The sequence below is a fragment of the Frankliniella occidentalis genome, unplaced genomic scaffold, assembly GCF_000697945.3.
Source record: "Frankliniella occidentalis isolate FOCC.00 unplaced genomic scaffold, Focc_3.1 Scaffold341, whole genome shotgun sequence".
Taxonomy (NCBI): domain Eukaryota; kingdom Metazoa; phylum Arthropoda; class Insecta; order Thysanoptera; family Thripidae; genus Frankliniella; species Frankliniella occidentalis.
The window spans coordinates 89332-107207 of NW_026267464.1; the positions used below are offsets into that span (position 1 = coordinate 89332).

Here is a 17876-nt window from a genome sequence, read left to right on the forward strand (position 1 = left end):
CTCCTCCAAGCACACTAGTCATTGGCTGGGTTTTTTGAATGAGTGCTGACGTGTGAGAAATTTGGACGGCCGAGCCATGGCAACGGGGGTGTCGCGACGCTACTCCCGCCGTGTGCCCGGGACGGGGCGGGGGGTCCTTCCCTCCGGTAGGGAGGGGGGGGGGCGGGTCCTCCCCTCAACTTTCTTCCTCGCCCCGCCTGCGCCGTGACGTCTGTCGCGCCTACGTCGGTGGCGCGCTGCTGGGCGGGCCTGCCGGGATCACCGGGGCGGTCGTGCGGCTTGCCAAGGCGTGGTCAAAGCAGACAAGCGAGGTGCTATGCCTGGGCGGGGCGGGCTGGGCGGGCGTGGCGGGTGGGGCGAGTTAGGGGACAGCCTACGGGGTGCTAGAGTACAGTACAACCCGAGCACCACGAGTACCGCAAGTTTAAGCCCGGCGTCGAACCTCAAGGAATCTTTACGGCGATCATTCCGCCACCGCCACCCTTCCCCCCAATCCTCGCCGCATTGTTATTTGCGCCGTCTTTTGCAGGTGAACCTGGCCGAGGAGTTCGACATCCTGCAGATCGTCGGTGAAGGATGGTTCGGCAAGATCCTGCTGGCGGAGCACCGCGCCACGGGGCGCGAGGCGGTCCTGAAGGCGCTGCCCAAGCCCTACACGGCGCTCAAGGACTTCTACCGCGAGTTCCACTACTCGCTGCACCTCGGCGCGCACCGCTCCATCATCACGACGCACGACGTGGCCTTCGAGACGGCCGGCTTCTACGTGTTCACGCAGGAGTACGCGCCGCTCGGCGACCTGACGGCCAACGTGTCGGACAACGGCATCGGCGACCTGCACTCCAAGCGCGTGGCCAAGCAGGTGAGTAAGCTTAGCGGCCGAGTTCAAACGGCAAGATGAGCTTAGCGATTTATCGAACACGGTCTTTTCCCCTTTCCGTCGACAGATCGCCTCCGCCCTGGAGCACCTGCACTCGCGGGACCTCGTGCACCGGGACGTGAAGCTGGACAACGTGCTCGTGCTCCGCTCCGACTTCTCGCGCGTCAAGCTGTGCGACTTCGGCGAGACGCGGCGGGCGGGCACCCTGGTGACGCGGCGCCACGAGTGGCTGCCGTACTCGCCGCCCGAGGTCCTGCACACTGACACGGACCAGACGTACAAGTAAGTGATCGCGCGCACAGCGTCACGACCCGCAGCAGCCGGGCCGTGTTCGCGGAACCAGCAACACACACACCGCCGCGGGGTGGTTGTTGCGCGTCTAGCCGCGCGCGGCGAGGGGCGAAGGATAGGCCAACCTCCGCCGGCGCGCCACTCTCGGGGCCGCGGGCCGCCCTCTGCCCCGCGCCATCGCCGCCGCGGCATGCGCTGCTCGAGCTGTAAACACCCCGCCGACCGAATGGAACCGCGTTTATTGACAGGCCGTTACGTGCCGCGGCGGAATGAGGCTCATTTCGGGGAACTCCTTCTTCTTGCGGATGATCGCGCGCGGTCTTCACCCTGCTCCTTTGCTCTCTGCTTCCCAGGGCGGACACCTCCCACGACGTGTGGCAGTTCGCCGTGGTGGTGTTCGTGTGCCTGACGGGGTGCCTGCCGTGGCAGAAGGCCGCGCAGGACGACCCCCGGTACGCGCGCTACGTGTCGTGGCGCGCCGCCGCCTCCATGCCCTTCCTGCCGGCGTCGCGGCGCCCCAAGCTGTGGCGCCTCGTGTCGGCGCGCGCGCAGCGCATGCTGCGCAGCTTCCTGGAGCCGCGCGCCGACCGCCGCCCCGCTGGCCTCGGCGAGCTGCAGCGCTTCGCCGACGACCGGTGGGTGGCCAAGGGCAACTCGGACAAGAAGGGTGAGTGCGAGGACGCTCTCTGGCTGCTCGACACCCCCTACATCCCCCGGGTGCTCACATGCTCTCTGTCCTGACAGAGGAGGGCGTCGAGGACGACGGACTCTGCCCGTCCATGTACTCGTTCCACTCGTCCGCCGAGGAGAAGAACAAGCTGCTGGCCACGCTGTCCGAGTGCGGCATCGAGACGACGGTGGACCGCGGCGCCAAGAAGGACCGCATCCGGGAGTGGGTGCAGTCCGCCGTCATACCGGAGGACGACGAGGAAGTGGAGCAATCCGAAGTCGAGGAAAACTGGGAGGAAGACGAGCCGCAGCCCCGGCCCGGTCCACGCACGGGGAAGGTAAGACCAGGACAAATGCTGACGGATGCGCATAGTCTCGCGGGTTGTGGACTAACTCGCTACACTTTGCAGGGTACCGTGCGAGCGAGCACCTCCAGCACCTCCACCGCTTCCACCGTTGGCCCGGTCAGCGTCCCCCAACCTCCTCCCCGCAGCGGGGGTAGTGGCACGTCCCGGGTGTCCTTCGCCGAGACCCCAACGGGACCAACGGGGTCGTACTCCAGGGCTCGGTCAGGTCCCGCTGGAGCGAGCCCCAAAGACCTCAGAGCGGACCCCAGAGCGGACCCCAGAGGAGACCCCAGAGGAGACCCCAGAGGAGACCGCAGAGGAGATCCCAGCGGAGACCCTAGGGGAGACCCCAGGGGAGACCCTAGGGGAGACCCTAGAGGAGACCCCAGGGGAGACCCCAGGGGAGACCTCAGGGCCGGCCCCAGCCCCAGCAGGAGGCCAAAGCCGACTGGACAAGTTGGGCGACCCAACGGCAACCCGAAGGACACGCCGCTGGCCTCCGCGCGGACTCCCAACGGTCTCCCCAGCGGCAAGGCCAGGACCGATTCCAGGGCGCCCAGCAAGATGACTAATGGGAGAATGCAGAAGGGCTCGTCTACCGAGGCTCACACTACGTCCGCGGAGTCAGGAAGTCGGTCCGGCAGCCACTAGTTTGCTGGTCGGTTGACAGGAACAGTGCGTGGGCTCTTTCACCCAATCAAGACTTGAACATGAAGTGCATAGAATTCCCAATTGATTAGCATATAGGAAGTCGTGCAATTTCTCTGACAAGAGATTTGCGGCCACAAGCTAAATGTTTGCATGTAAATATTGTTTATATTTCCGAGTAATTTTGCGTAATTATTTGTTGTGTAATTATGTAAGTACTGTGATGAGTGGAGATCTTGATGATGGAGTGTGCGGTCAGTGCACACTCAATGAAGCAAACGCCGAAAGTCGTTGGCGGAAGAAAAAGACTGCCGGAGTGCGGGAAGGCTGACCTCGGGAGTGTTTGTCCTGTTTGATGTTCCATTATTGAGGTGTAGCTTTAAAAAGTTAAAACTGATATTTTTTAAATAGAAGCGCTCTAGGTAATTGGCAACCTCTGATATTTAAGACTGCTCACTGCTCTCATCCTTTTGCCGGAACACGACATTTTATACTTTTTAAAAGGTTACTTTGTTCCATACTGTATAAGTTAATAATATAAGTCATTTAATGTAATTAAGCTGACAATAGAATGTTTGGTGGCTTTTTTTGTTTGAGAATAGAAGAAACATGTGTAGTGTCCCTTTCCGAAATTAATTTTGTTTTCCCCCACCCTCTTATTAACACATAACTAGCACCGCCCTGCATCTGTTATGGTGGAGTCTCGTGAGGCGCAGGCCTCAGCTGGGGCAGCTTGCCTCAAACGTTTTCGAACAATCAGTCCTCCTGAAAGGCGAGCTCCTCGGCTGAGGTGACTCGCCTAATACTCGCGTCATGAGATGAGACTAAATCCACCATTACTGAACGTGACTGAACGGGGGGCGGAGAGTACTCAAGGAAGGGGGGGAAGTACCACTCGGTCGGTCTAGTGACCGCCTCTTACACTTGTCAAAACAATAGAGAAGGAGGGGGAGGTGCGAGGTGATTAAGAAGATTGAGAAACTCTGGTGGTCTGTGGTCTTATGACTCTCAATGAAAACAAAAGACACTTGATCGTATCTTCACATCTGCACAAACCCGTAAAGTAGATACGCACAGAAAAGTTGTCATACCCGTAGAATTTTCCTCGTTCCTCCCCCGAGTCGGAGGTTGGAGCTTTCTGCTTCTAACGACGATGTTGTTTTGTTCACTGTGTAGGGGAAATGTAGTCTGTCTACGTAAACAAGAGTACATTTAGTTATTATTGGCCTATATTTCCTGTCTATGGTCTAGTTACGTGGTCAAAAATGTTTAAGAAACTGAAGGATAAACTGACGGAGGAGGTTAAAATTCCGTCACAAAAATTTACGCAGTCTATGCAGCAGCTGGCCCAGGTATGTCAAAAAGTGACATTTCAACATACAATTTAAACTATTTTTATGTCATTGCCTACAAAAATATCCTAATCTAATTTGTGCTAGAAAAAGAATCTATTTGTCTTCTGGTTATACCTGATTGTCCGATATAATTCGACGGTGATTTGTCCAAGTAGGTTAGGGAACCCTTAGTAAGATGGCCTGAATACTTGTTATTACCGCGGTTTACAAGTGCAGTTATGAGCAACCTATCTCGAGGTTTTAAAACACTTGATATTAGTTTTGAAACTGTATTAATTTTGATTTACATTAAAAGTTTTCTCAGGACATCCAATTCTTCAAAATCCATTTCTTCACATGACCTATTACTTTTTCAGGCTGTTGTGTCTCCAGGGAGCAGTAACAATTCAACAATTGATACAGCGTCCAACGACAATTTTAGTATTGATGGGGACTTTGATGGTAATTTTTCTTCATATTATTTTCATGAACTATCTAGACAAACAGTACTTCTAATAAAAAATATGTTTTTCTGAGCAGATACTCCACAAGGTTCTCCTATTAAAAAGGCTCCTTCACAGGGGGGTGTGGCTTACAGGGGAGGTCAGGCAACTCCAATAAGAAATTCCTTTGATGCTGGCTCAAGTGCAGGTTTCATGCACGTGGATTTACAGCCTGATACTAGCACGCCCAAAATGCCATCTAGCCTACGATCCTCTGTCAGTTCACTTGCGTCTGACTCATCATTTATGTTTCCTGTTTTGGAATCATCAGGAGCTACATACAATTTTCAGGCAAGACCCAGTATTTTATTGGTTGTCTTATGATTATATTTCTTAAGAGTTATAACTGACTGATACTCTATATGGTTTTCTAAATAGTCCGATTTGGAGTCCTGCAGTGAGGCATCAGAGTCAGTTGGCCCCAATATAAACAAGGAACAAATCCTTTCCGCCTATCAGAAAATACAGCAGAAGTATCACAAGTACAAAGGACGATATGCAGATCTCGCCAAACATTACAGAGATCTTGAGCGAGATAATAAAAATGCTAAGGTGGGTTAAACCTGTTTGAGACAGAAATATACCTGGTACTTTGACTCAGTTTTTAATACTGTATCTTGAATTGTTATCTAATTTATAGCATATCCTCACTGAGTGCCAAGACAAAGCCTTACGAAGAATGGCTGAACTAAAAGAGCAATGTAACCTTGAAAAACAGGCCAAAGCACACTTAGAAGAAGCTTTGCGGTCTGATTTAGAAGAAAAAGATCACCTTATTCACACATTGGAAACCAAGGTCTGTCTCTCCAACATCTGCTAGGCCATTTTAGATTAGTTTTTTTTAAAGCCTTGACTTAAACTAAATACTTTTAGCCTGACATTTTTTTAACTATATAAAAATATGTAGGTTAGTTGTAACTTTTACCTGATTTAGAAACTTGTATTATCTAACTATTTGTTTTAATTATACATGTAAAAATGTATTTGTAGACACCAGCTTCTGTACATAATAATTATTTTTAATCATTCAATTAATCATCTAAAAATGGTAGAGGTCGGTTTGCATTATGGTTCTAGTACCCCTAGTTCTTGACCATTCTGCCTCCTGGTGTCATTTTTGTTGCACTCCCTTTATTATTTCATTTGCTTTTTCAAAACAAAGTTTTGAATCTAAGAAATGTCCACTACATGCATCTGCTTTTCGTTGCTGTGTATACTTTGCTTTTCACCTGCTTTTCTGCTTGGCACTTTTATAACTTTTTCCCTATTTTTTCCCCCGACCTTGTACTATGGCTGCAATACAATATCAGTATTGTAATGCCGAATTACAGATCAAACTATTGAGGGCCCAAGGTGACCAAGTACAGACTGAAGGGCAGTCAGATGACAAAATAGAGAACTCCTCAGCAGAAACTTTAAGTGATTCGGCTCAAAAAGTTGATGGGCAGGAAGACCTATTGACTGGTGGTGACACAGGTCTTGTGACCTCAACTGCTGCAGCTGTTCTGACCCCAGAGCCTGCCAGTGCAGAATCTGAAAATGCTTTAAAAGGTATGACAAGTTTTAAAAAAAAAAAATGAATTCGTTTTCTCTCAATTTTTCTAGAAAATACCTATGTTTTGATAATTTCTGTCCTTGCATCTTTAACAGAAAAACTGAAAAAACTAGAATCTCTCCTGCATAAATGCAAGGAAGATATCACAAACAAACGAGAGAGTATCAAGCAACTGGAGTCTGACAAGGTACTAAAGAAACTGGCTTGTTAATTGCTCCTTGACTATTTTGAATTTTTAAATATCATTTTGTATGTTTTGTAGTATGTATTTTGACTTAATTTGATTTTGTTTTTAGCAAACAGCCAATGCTAAAATTGACGCATTACAGCAGCAATTGATAACTATTCAGAAAAGGGAAGAGGAAGCATCCTTGTCACTTGCAAAAAATAAGCAAACTATCCACCAAGAACTTGAATCAAAGGAAGAGGAAATTAAGAAACTTAGTGCTCAACTGGCTTTAAATAACGCCAAGATTTCTGAACTTCAGAATGAAATTCTTCAAGTAAAAGATGATTCTAAAAAGGTAGGGTAATTGGATTGGCTGAAATTTTGTGAAAGGGTAGTTAACCAATTGTAAGCCACCCCGTCTAAACTTATTATGAAACAAATTTTGCAGGAGATTGCTGCCAGTAAACAGGAAGTGACCAAACTGATGAAAGCTGAACTGAGTGAGTTACTTGCTCAGAAAAAAGCAATTGAAGATAACTTATCTCTGAAAGAAGTGGAATGCAAATCAAATGAAATAAAGTTATCAGAGTTAGTGAAAAGGTACTGTAATAAATAAATCATCGGCATGATTGGTGTTATATTCATATAGGAGGTTCACGAGAAATCTGACAAAAACTTTTCTTACAAAGCATCTAATGTCCTTTGATTTCAGGCTAGAACAACAGGATGCTGAACTAGATCCATTGAAGAAAACAAATGTAGATCTCGAAGCCAAATATCATGAAGAAACAGGTCTTCTGCAGGGTAAAATATCAGAACTAGAAACCCAACTGAAAGCCATGTCTCAAATGGGGAGCAGGGTGGATAAGCTTAAACCTATTCTTGCCGCAGCACAAGAGCTGCGAGGTCTACACAAACAACTACAAAATGATACAAGGGAAACACAAAGTCATCACATGAAATTAATTGGTGAACAAGCTCAAATGATACAAGAGAAATTTGGTTCAATTGTGTTTGATTTAACTGAAGAAAACAAAAGAGTTCTCAGTGAGTTAGATGAATACAAAAGAGAATCTATGAATGCAAGGGAGTCACTAGCTGCTGTTAGTAATAAATTTGCCTTACTTGAACAAACTCTTTCAACTGAAAAGAGTGGTGTTGAAGCCAGAATAGTAGAACTGGATAGAGAATTAAAACAATCTGAACAGCAAATTTCTGTTTTGGAGAAAACTCTTGAATCTGAAAGGGTATCACATACACAACTTGAAGAGGAAATGTCACGGAAGCTAACAGATGTTCAAACAGAGCTTGAGGATTTAAGAAAGAAAAGCATGGAAACACATGAAGACTCCACTTCAGCAGAAATGAAACTTCAATGTGATATTCATGAATTGGAGAAAAAATTGAAAGATTCAGAGGAGAAAAATCTTGAAATTGTCAATGAGTATGGAAATTTGAAGAGCAAAACAAGCATTCTGGAAGTAAGCACAGAGCAGTTACGAAATGAACTTGAAATTCTGAAGACAAGAGAAAGAGAATCAATAAATGAGATGACAAGTATGCAAATGCTCCTAAATGAAAAGAGCGATTTAATTGAAAAACTTGAAAGTGTTTCTTCAGAACTGGAAGATAGTCTTATTTCTATCCAGGAGGAGAAACGAGAACAAGAACTAAAGTGGAATACTATGGAAGTTGATTTAGGTAGACAGATTGCTGATTTGAGGAAGGAACATGAAGAAACAGAAAAACAGTTAGAGAAATTCCAAGAAAAAGAGACTGCTAAATCAGATGATTTTGATAGAAAACTTCTTTTGTTAGAGAAAGAGCATAATGATAAACTCAAAGAAATATCAGATATCCAAAATATTCTAAAAGAACGAGATTCAGAATTAGAAAAAAGTATTGCCAGGAATACTGAAGTACAAAATGATTTGGAGAAGTTGAAGATTAAGTGTCAGGAACAAGAATCCTCAATGCTGGCTTTAGAGGAAGAAAACCGATCCTTAATGGAGACTATTCAGAAACTAGAAACAAACGATGAGAAGATGTCAGTTCATTTAAAAGAATTTGAGAAGTCTAGTATTGAACTAGAAAAAACTGTATTAGAAAATAGTAACATGTCAGCTCAAATTCTGAAGTTGGAAGAGAACTTACAAATCAAGACTACTGATCTAAATAAATTGCAGGAAAGCCTACTTGCAGCTAATGTTTCTTACTCCAAATTAGAAGAAAAACTGCAATCGAAAACTGATGAGTGCAGTAGCCTTATGCAAGAAGTCCAAAAGCTTAATACGACGGTATCTGAACAGACTATAATGCTGCAAGAAAAGTCAGAGGGGTACAATAAAATGACCGTAGAAATGGGAATTTTGGTTGCGGACAAGAGTCAGGTTTACAGCGGTTTACAAGAAAAAATTAAAGAATGTGAGAGCTTATCTTTGAAATTGTCAAATTTGGAAAAATATCAGACTGAAGGCTCTGAAGAACTCGCCAGCAAGAATGCAGAATGTAAGAAATTAGAAGAAACAGTGAATAGACTCAAAAGTGATAAAATTGAACTGAATAAGACATTGGAAACTAAATGTCAGGAATTGGAAACTGTTAACTCTCAGTTGACTTCCTTGAGAGAGGAACTTTCAGAACAGTCAAATCTATTGCATGAGACAATGAGAAAATGTGATGAATTAGCTTTAAACTTAAATAATTTGACCATTGAAAATGAGAAAACGGTCCAACTGTTAAAGCAGAAGACACTTGAGTGTGAAGACAAAGAGAATCAACTTGACAACCTTGCAGATGAAATGAAAAGAGTTGAAGAATTAAGCCAGGAACTTCATTGTATAAATGATGATAGAGATGCAAATGTGGAAGTTTTAAGCACAGAGGCGTCCAGCCTGGCCCAAAAAGTGGAGGAGCTAACTCAAACAACTCAGGATTTGAAAGAACGGGAAGTTAGTCTATTAGCTAAGCTGCAAGTGGCGCAAGACCTTGAGGCAGAATATATTTCTATGAAACAGAGAGAGGAAATGTTCCTCTCAAAGCTCAATGAGGTTAAAATGCTGGAACTTGCATTGAAAGCTAATGAAGAAGATCTACTTACTAAAACCAAGGAAATTGAAGAACTTGAGGAAGAAAATAAAAAGTTAAAGGATGCAGGGAGTAATCTTAACGAGATAGTAGCTCGTTGTAAAGAGGCTGAGGCAAAGTGTGTCAAACTTCAGGATGATGGTGCTGACCTTCTTCTCCGTATTCAGAGAGCTGAAGAATCTGAAATAAAATGTTCATTGTTAGAGGAAGAATTAAAAGCCATTAAAAGAGAGAAAGCTGAGTTGTCCCAAGAAGTTGAGGTTCTTCAAGCCAAAACAGTGTTTAGGGGCAATACATCAGAAAATAGGTAAGTGTGTGGCTTATAAAATTTATGAACACCTTAAAAATTCTTATCTTATTTTCACCAAAGTTAATACGGAAAAATAATTGTATGATTTCTGTTGCCTTTAGTCCTGTTGTTGCCCAAGAACCTGTAGTCGAAGAGCCTTGTGTCATTAAGCGGTATGCTGACTTAACTGAAAATCATCAAGGTCAAGGTAGTAAGTTTACCATCTATTGAACTGAACTTTCCTGGACAATGTGCAAAATTTCACAAGATTGTTATTTTTTTTTCACAGATGATAAATGGCAAGAGAAATATAATAAATTATTGAAAGAGCATCAAAAGGCTCTCCAGGTAAAGTATATTACTACAAACTGTTTGAAATTTGAATTGGAGAAATACTCCTTTGCTGGTGTAACCATACTATTAATCAATTCATTTGATTTGATATTTAGGAAAATGCTGCTACAATAGAAAGGCTAAAAGAAGAAAATCTACTTGATGGTTTAGGTAACTCCTCTAAGCGAAAAGAACGACTTTGGGATCAGCAGGTAATGGAGCATGATGTAACTACAGAATATCAAATGTTTTTGGTCTATGTAATGTTAAGTTACTCTTTTCATAGTTTTCTCTCTTTAAGGAGGCATCTCTACCTGATGGAAACAGCAATGGTTCTTTTGGTGTTGTAGAAAAGTTACAGCAGCAACTTGCAGCTGTTACAACCCAACTAAAAGAAAACAAAAAAGTTCATAGGTAACATTTATTTCAAGTGTCATTTCTCACATGTGATTTGGGCATGAAATGTTGACTTTAAAAATTATTTTGCGTTTTGTAATCTAGATTTGTGAAGATAATTGCAATCGTGTTTTAAAAAGCTGTAAAAATGTATTTTAATATCTCCTTACAGACAAGAAATGGATGATCTTCGCAGAATTCTTTTAAACCATGGGTCCAGCAATAGCCATACATCATCCAGATCAGATAATCTTGAGGACGCAACTGAGCTTGAGTACTTACGAAACATTTTGTATGAATATATGATGGGAAAAGAGCCAATGGTATGATTCTTTTATAAAAAAATCAACTCAGGTCTCAAAATTTATGTTTCATCTTTTTGATGCTTTTAATTTTTAATGGTTTGGTTCTTTTTGTTACTCAGATTCTAGCACGAGTAATAGCTGCTGTTGTGAAATTTGACTCTGATCAAACCAGCAAAGTACTACAAAAAGAACAGCAAAGATTATCCCTGGTGAGTTTACTTTGATTCTCTTGAAAGTAAATAATGTACAGTAAAAGCCGTGTACAGCGTCTCCCGTACATAACGTTATCCCGCTTTTAACGTTGGACCGAAAATTAAGTGTTGCGGATCAGCATTGGAGATAACATGTAACGTTTACCGCGTATAACGTTAGGAAATCAGTGCAAGTAGAAGCAATGTTAAAAGCGGCTTTTACTGTACTGGAAGGTCTGTTTATAAAAACGAAAATAATTTCTAATTTTAATTCTTATCCTAATTCTAGCTTGGACATCTGGGCATATCGTGAAAGATTGTTGCTGATTCATGGTCTTCTGAACTCCACTACTTCATGAATGAATGAATGAATGCCATTTTTCATTTGTATTTTCAGGTTACCATATTTGTTTTTTCTTGGTGGATGATGAGTCATTCATGAAACTGTAAATCATTCTCCATTGGACTATTTCTCCTTTTTCATGTATTTTTGTAAAATAAGAATCTTTTGTTGTAGTAATCATCAAATAACATCTCGTACCAATTATTCTTCCACAATTTTATTTTCTCTTTGACCAGTGCTTGAATTGGTGTCGGAATATCTTTTTAGTGTAGGTAGATAAATTGGATTAATGTTAACCATTTGGCAGTCCCTCCATTTTAATGTTGTAAAGGTCTGAAGCTTTAAATTCATAGTTGAATTTTTGTCACCATACATAGTGTAGCATAGCTGAAATATATTGTGTTACTGACTTGTGCTTTGCCTGTTGTAAGCAGTGAGAATATTTATTCTATGTACGTACATGTTGTGGTACAGTGAGTGAACTATTAAATGCTAAAAGTAATGTAGAACATTCCTGCTGGGGGACCCATCTAGTCGTTTAGTATAGCTTCGGATATTGGATATCTGTTATCAACTTAAATATAAACTTTTATTCATTTGTCTAATAATGTTTGTAACCATTGTTAAGATTTGTTTGTTAATGTATTCTTGATTTTATGCATCAAAAGCTCCTGTTGATACATTTATCTGTAAACATCTGTCACAAATAATTTTTTGCCTTGTATTTGTAATACAGAGCAATGTAGTTCCTAGCCTTCTTTATTTTAAAGTGATAATTTTTATCTAACAATGTTCTTCAGATAAGTAATTGCTCACTAGAGACTATTATGACATTCATTTGAAAATGAAATGATCTTAATCTGATTGAATTCAACAATAAATATCGTAACAAGTTGTGTTTTATATTATGCTCACAACTTTTTTTATGATTTAAATAAAAATCTGATTCATCTTTTCACATATCCTTCAAATGAAATGTTGGGTATTTCAAATTGGTTGTTTTATGATATCTATTCGCCCTTTTTATTCTAATTGTATGAAGCTCTAGCTTCATTTTTAGCCTGCTCTTTTGCTTTGTTTTCTATCAGTTTTTAAATACCAAATGTAACAAAATGCTACAGGTTAGCTCTGATATGTTTTTCCCAATGAGACTCACTTTCTAGAAAATGAAGAGTACACATTATGACAGACTGTTAATGCCTCTTCTCATGAGCAACCTTACTATGTACTACTAACTTGCAGTTGGCAGAGGACCTTTATACAAGCTAAGTGTAATGGTCTGAAGAGTCCTTCAATGTACTTGTATTACTATAATATACCTACATATTTTTTAGGGAAGGAAAGTTACAATATTTATGGAGATTTTATAATTCCCTTGTATCCGGCAAACAATGTATAATTTAAACTTCATGGGATTCAAAACCATGATGAAATATATTTTTGACAATCTACATTGCTTGACTGTTTGGATTTTGTTTCCTTTTATCATACGTTCACTGTGAAAGACTTCTGAGTTTGCTCAGATACAGGCGTAGAGTACCCACCCAGGTCGAGGACCATGACAGTAATTCCCCCTACACTTTTATTTCCCTCATATTTTTTCTTCATTTTTTTTTTTCCAAAACCAGAGAACCAAGGAAAGTTTTTGAAAGGGAGTTCCAACGTTTGCATTCAAAATATTTGTCTTGTGTTATCGAAAGATTTGTTGAGACAACTCGAAAGAAAATGTGAGGGCGTTTATCAACTTGACTTTAAAGATTTTTTCTCCTTGACGAAACACCTTACACATTATTTCAATTTATATAGTTCGTCTTTACTTACAACTCTGACACTATTGCGTGGCTAGGTTGGCATTCCTCACAAAGTAATTCAAACCAACCAATGAGATCATTGCTTATAGTGCTGACACAGACTCTTCCACGGCCACATGCAAGCTGCAAGGTAATTGGTGGAAGCAAGGCCAACCGTCAAAATCAGAACCCGCTATTGGTTCCTTTGTCACTACTGCCGCCAGTCCGAGTCCGAGTCAGTGAGAGCTCTCACGGCGCCCACACTGTTGAGAGCTGAGCTGACCACCGTTCCGCCAAGACTGATACTTTCGTTTGTGTTGTTGGATTCTCAATCTAAGTTACATCAAACCCTGTACAGAGTAAGCGTACGGAAGCCGTAGAGCATCGTTCGCTACTCGTTTGAAATTGACCCAGTTCAGGTGAGCTCCATCTGTGCACCGCGAAATGTGGTCTTTGTGCTGAGCTGCAGCTGCACCCCGCAAGGCTGACTTTCTCCCGCGATACCGTAATGGTGCCACTGCCATGCAACCGTCCCCTTTGCCATTCATTGTTGAAACAACCCAACTGTTTGACGTTCCTTGCTTTTCTCTCCTAGAGATTGGTTGTGCTGCTTTTAACCCCCTTGGCGCAACCGTTAAATTCTGACAAGAGGCATGCTTTCAACAGGTGTCCCGCTCCCCTCTTTGTGAATCGCAGTTTTCTATTCAAATTGGAAAGCGAAGGCTTCAGGCGTGTGCCGCTCGTCTGTGATTCCTCTTTACCCTGCATGAGTACCTGTGTATCCGCGGTGTCTTGCTGTGTGTTACCCGTTTGTTGTTGACTAACCTCACTGTACTGTGAGGGCGGCCGGCTGGGGTCGGCGGTGAAGTTTTGTTCTTTCTTCCCCTCCTCTCGCCTATTTCGTTCATATTTAAGTCGCCGTTGCTGTGCTAATGTCTTGGCTGTAAGCTGAAATCTGTTCTGAGGGACTATACTTTCTCGGACACATCTTTGCTCATTTCTTATTTTGCTAGTCTTTTCTGAGTTCTTATTTGGATACATGATTTGTTTCTAGGGAACCTTCTAGCCGGAACATGCCGTCCCAATCCCAGGAAAATGACCCTACTAACCGACTGCGGAACTTCAAGAACAAAGGAAAAGATTGTGATGTAAGATTTCCTCCATCCTGGGAATAGTTTGCGCATTGGTGTTGTATGCTTTCCCTTGTAACATACAGTTTTCTTGCAGGAAATGCGGAGGCGTCGTAATGAAGTTTCAATTGAGCTGCGTAAGGCAAAGAAAGATGACCAGCTGCAAAAGAGAAGGAACATCACTATTGACGAAGAAGCAACCTCCCCATTGCAAGACAACAATGTGCAAATTAAATCTCCTCTAATGTCAATTACCGACATCCTGAAAGGTGAGTAAAGATGAAGCACTATGCTCTTACTTTTACTTGCAAGTTCATTCTAATTTATTTTTCCTGTGTAGGTATGCAAAGTCAAGATGAGCAGCAGCAGTTGATTGCAGTGCAAGCTGCCCGTAAAACTTTAAGTCGTGAGCAAAATCCCCCCATTGATGATATGATTAGGGCTGGGGTTGTTCCTTACTGTGTTCGGGCCCTTGAAAACTTCAACAAGTAAGACTTCATCATCTTAATTGCATTTAGTTGGTCACCTATCTCAAGACTAATTGGAAAATTTATGTTTTAGTCCAGCTCTACAGTTTGAAGCTGCATGGGCTCTGACAAATGTAGCCTCTGGTACTTCTGAACAAACCTCTACTGTTGTGAAGGCTGGTGCAGTGCCTCGCCTTGTTCGGTTGCTTGGCCCTGGCAATCCACCTAATGTTGTAGAACAATCCGTCTGGGCTTTGGGTAACATAGCTGGTGATGGACCATCCAACAGAGACCTTGTGTTGACTAGCAATGCCCTTCCATTTTTGCTGGAGCTGGTCACACCTGATACTCCTGTAAGTTGACATGGTACTATTCTCTATTTGCATCATCAGGTTTAACACTTGGCATCGGCATTTATGACAAGTCCCCTTCAGTCCAGCCAATCCAGTTTCTGATATTATATTCCCTTGTTTTTTTTAGGTGGCTCTGCTGAGAAACATTGTGTGGACACTTTCAAACTTGTGCAGAAACAAGAACCCACCACCTCCATTTGAAAGTGTGAAACCATGCTTGCCAGTGTTCTGCAAATTGCTGCACTACACTGACAATGATGTCATTGGTAAGTTGTCTGTCACTTCATTCTAGTGTGGTTATTCTCTTCCCTATCTCTAATTTTAAACTTTTTACAGCTGATGTTTGCTGGGCTTTATCATACCTCACGGATGGTACCAATGACAAAATTCAAGCAGTTGTTGGTACTGGCCTTGTTCCTCGTCTAGTTCAGCTTTTGGATAGCAGAGAGGTTCTGGTGCTGACACCTGTCTTAAGAACAGTTGGCAACATTGTCACTGGCAATGATCAGCAAGTAAGTTCCTTGTTCAAAAGTTTAAGAAATGTCATTTCATAGGGTGTTGCTTAAAGTTAAATTTGTTCATTTTATTTTTGCAGACAGATGCAGTGCTTCAATCCAATGTTTTACCCCGTTTAGGGAAACTTCTCGGTCACTCCCGCCCCAACTTGGTGAAGGAATCAGCATGGACTCTTTCAAATATCACTGCTGGAAATCCGGAACAAATCCAGCAGGTTATTAACTGTGGCCTTATTCAGCCTCTTATCCGTGTTTTAAGAGAGGTAAAGTTGGTTTTTGCATTGATGTACCACAAATGTTATTTCATCTTGATTTTGTACTTATTGTAATTTTTAAATTCTTGTTTTGTTAGGGAGATTATAAGTCGCAAAAAGAAGCAGCCTGGGCTGTGACAAACATTACATCTGGAGGTAGTATTCAGCAACTATCAGTCTTGGTTCAAGAAGGAGCTTTGCACTGTATGTGCATGCTGCTGGATTGCAAGGACCACAAGTGTGTCAAGGTTGTTATGGATGGCATTGTTAATATTTTGGCCACTGCTGAGAAGACTGGAGATTTGGATAAGGTTGCCCTTCTTGTGGAAGAATGTGGTGGTTTGGACAAAATTGAAAACCTGCAGAATCATGAGAATGAAGAAATTTACCAGAAGGCTCTGAGCATCATTGACACCTATTTCTCATCAGGGGTATGTTTTCTCATTAAGTTTTTGATGTCCTCTTGTTTCTTACTGAGTCTTGCATTAATTACTGTTGTTTCTTACAGGAGCCTGATGATCCCAATCTTGCACCACAGCAAGTCAATGGGCAACTCAGCTTCAACACAGGAGCTGTTCCTGATGGAGGTTTCTCGTTTTAAAATCCACCCAGTGCATTAGAAAATTGAGAAATGTGATATAAATTATTTTGTACAACCAGTGATGGACCAATCTAGTGGACCAATTCCTAGGAATACTTTTATAATTTTTATTAGGGCTCAAAGCTCCTGCTCATGGGTATTGTTCATGTGAATCTTTTTACTTTTGGAATGCCAATGCTTGAAAATATCAGTCGAAAACTAATGTTATGCCTCCTAATTGTTTTAATCTAATGATTTTAGGTAGTGCCATCATCTAATCAATTGTAAAATTTCCCTGTACCTTGAAATCATTAAAATGGATTTCCTCTTTACCTTGTCTGTTTTACTCTCCCTCACTCTGCTTCTGAACCGAGCAGTGTCGATACTCCTTGTTTGGGAGCATCTCACTAACGTCACGGTGTATCGTCACCATCCCCCAGATCAATTCGTTCTCGGGCATCCAGTAACGGGGTCTTAAAAATCACGATTGCATATTTTCTGGGGTAGTGAGCTAATTGCTCCGTTGTCCGCCCACTTTTCCGGCGCGCGGGCAGCAATTGGCCTACTCCCCCCCCCCCTCCTCCCGTCATCTCCGCGTACGTCAAGTCAGCAAATGGCACTCGACGCGCTTTCGTTATTGGCTGCTGCAGAAATGTCGCATTGTGACGTAACGGGTGTCCAAAGGGGCCCTCCTTTTCAAAGCGCCCGGGCGCACCCGCCGTGCCCTGCCCTGCCCCTGCCTGCGTTGTGCGGCCCGGTCCTTTTCTCGCCATTGCCGGGGCGGGAAAAACGAAATGGTGTGTAGCGGTGGTGGTCGTTTGACTGGCACTCAGAACGCGGAAGGAAGCGCGAGCGCAAGTCGGTTCCAGCCGCGCCACGCCGCGCCGCGTGGGAGAGTGCGGCGCTGCGGCGCTCTGCCAACTCATGCCCGGCACAGCGCATACACTGCACGCTGCACTCGGCGGAGAGCCGCGGCTCTCCCGCGTCAATAATCGCCGTGCCGGGCCGCATCGATCTGAACGTGTCCGCTAATGCAACCTCCTGGGTCAGCAAGCGAGCGCCGAGGAGGTGACCGTTTGCGACCGATTAGAAATGCAAAGCGCCGCCGCTGCAGGCGGAAGGCACCAGGTGAAGTGGCCCATCACACACCACAGCGAGCGCCGCGCAGCTCTTGCTGGCCGCAGTGCCGCCGCGGCCATACAGCTCGCTGTCGCCGCTCTAACGGCTTTAACGACGGGCAGGGGGTGAAATAAAACCACCGACAAGTACGGGTACGGCCTGGCTGTGCTGCTCCCGAACCACCACCGAACGCGCCGTGTCCGTCGGCAGGGCAGGGCAGTTTGCAGTGCAGGCCAGCCCTGCCCGGTGTCTTGCTTCGCTGTGCTCCGAGCTTCCGCTTCCTATCCGCGCAGCGTGGAGCCCGTGGATCACAACGCGAGGGTGTTGTTGA

General features: G+C 43.7%; 3 protein-coding genes across 6 annotated transcripts in view; all 3 read left to right on the forward strand.

The window, feature by feature from the left end:
* The window catches only part of LOC113218310 (serine/threonine-protein kinase SBK1), a 7341-nt gene extending 3888 nt beyond the window's left edge, over positions 1-3453 (forward strand). The window contains exons 3-7 of the mRNA XM_026438645.2: positions 530-859; positions 945-1159; positions 1522-1835; positions 1913-2175; positions 2248-3453. Coding sequence (XP_026294430.2) covers positions 530-859; positions 945-1159; positions 1522-1835; positions 1913-2175; positions 2248-2835 — 1710 coding nt within the window. The 3' untranslated portion in view covers positions 2836-3453. The remainder of the gene's footprint in view (positions 1-529; positions 860-944; positions 1160-1521; positions 1836-1912; positions 2176-2247) is intronic.
* A 405-nt stretch (positions 3454-3858) lies between these two features.
* On the forward strand, positions 3859-12790 carry LOC113211411 (golgin subfamily A member 4). Of its 4 annotated transcripts, none has more exons than XM_052274144.1 (17): positions 3859-4184; positions 4544-4628; positions 4707-4960; positions 5048-5221; positions 5310-5465; positions 5980-6220; positions 6320-6411; positions 6521-6748; positions 6842-6993; positions 7106-9787; positions 9892-9980; positions 10059-10117; positions 10219-10314; positions 10389-10516; positions 10671-10821; positions 10923-11012; positions 11284-12790. In XM_052274144.1, the coding sequence occupies exons 1-17, from the start codon at positions 4098-4100 to the stop codon at positions 11305-11307; spliced, it is 4788 nt and encodes a 1595-aa protein (XP_052130104.1). In that variant the 5' UTR covers positions 3859-4097; the 3' UTR covers positions 11308-12790. The 4 variants fall into 4 exon arrangements, with proteins under 4 accessions (XP_052130104.1, XP_052130106.1, XP_052130105.1 ...); XM_052274146.1 differs by having other exon boundaries at positions 3860-4184; positions 6001-6220; XM_052274145.1 differs by having other exon boundaries at positions 3862-4184; positions 9892-9977.
* A 547-nt stretch (positions 12791-13337) lies between these two features.
* Positions 13338-16758, forward strand: LOC113217937 (importin subunit alpha-1). The gene is made up of 10 exons (XM_026438155.2): positions 13338-13546; positions 14182-14275; positions 14355-14526; positions 14598-14745; positions 14819-15077; positions 15205-15343; positions 15414-15589; positions 15673-15855; positions 15945-16277; positions 16355-16758. Exons 2-10 carry the CDS (start codon positions 14201-14203, stop codon positions 16445-16447), a joined length of 1578 nt encoding a protein of 525 aa, XP_026293940.1. The 5' UTR covers positions 13338-13546; positions 14182-14200; the 3' UTR covers positions 16448-16758.
* Positions 16759-17876: the final 1118 nt, after the last annotated feature.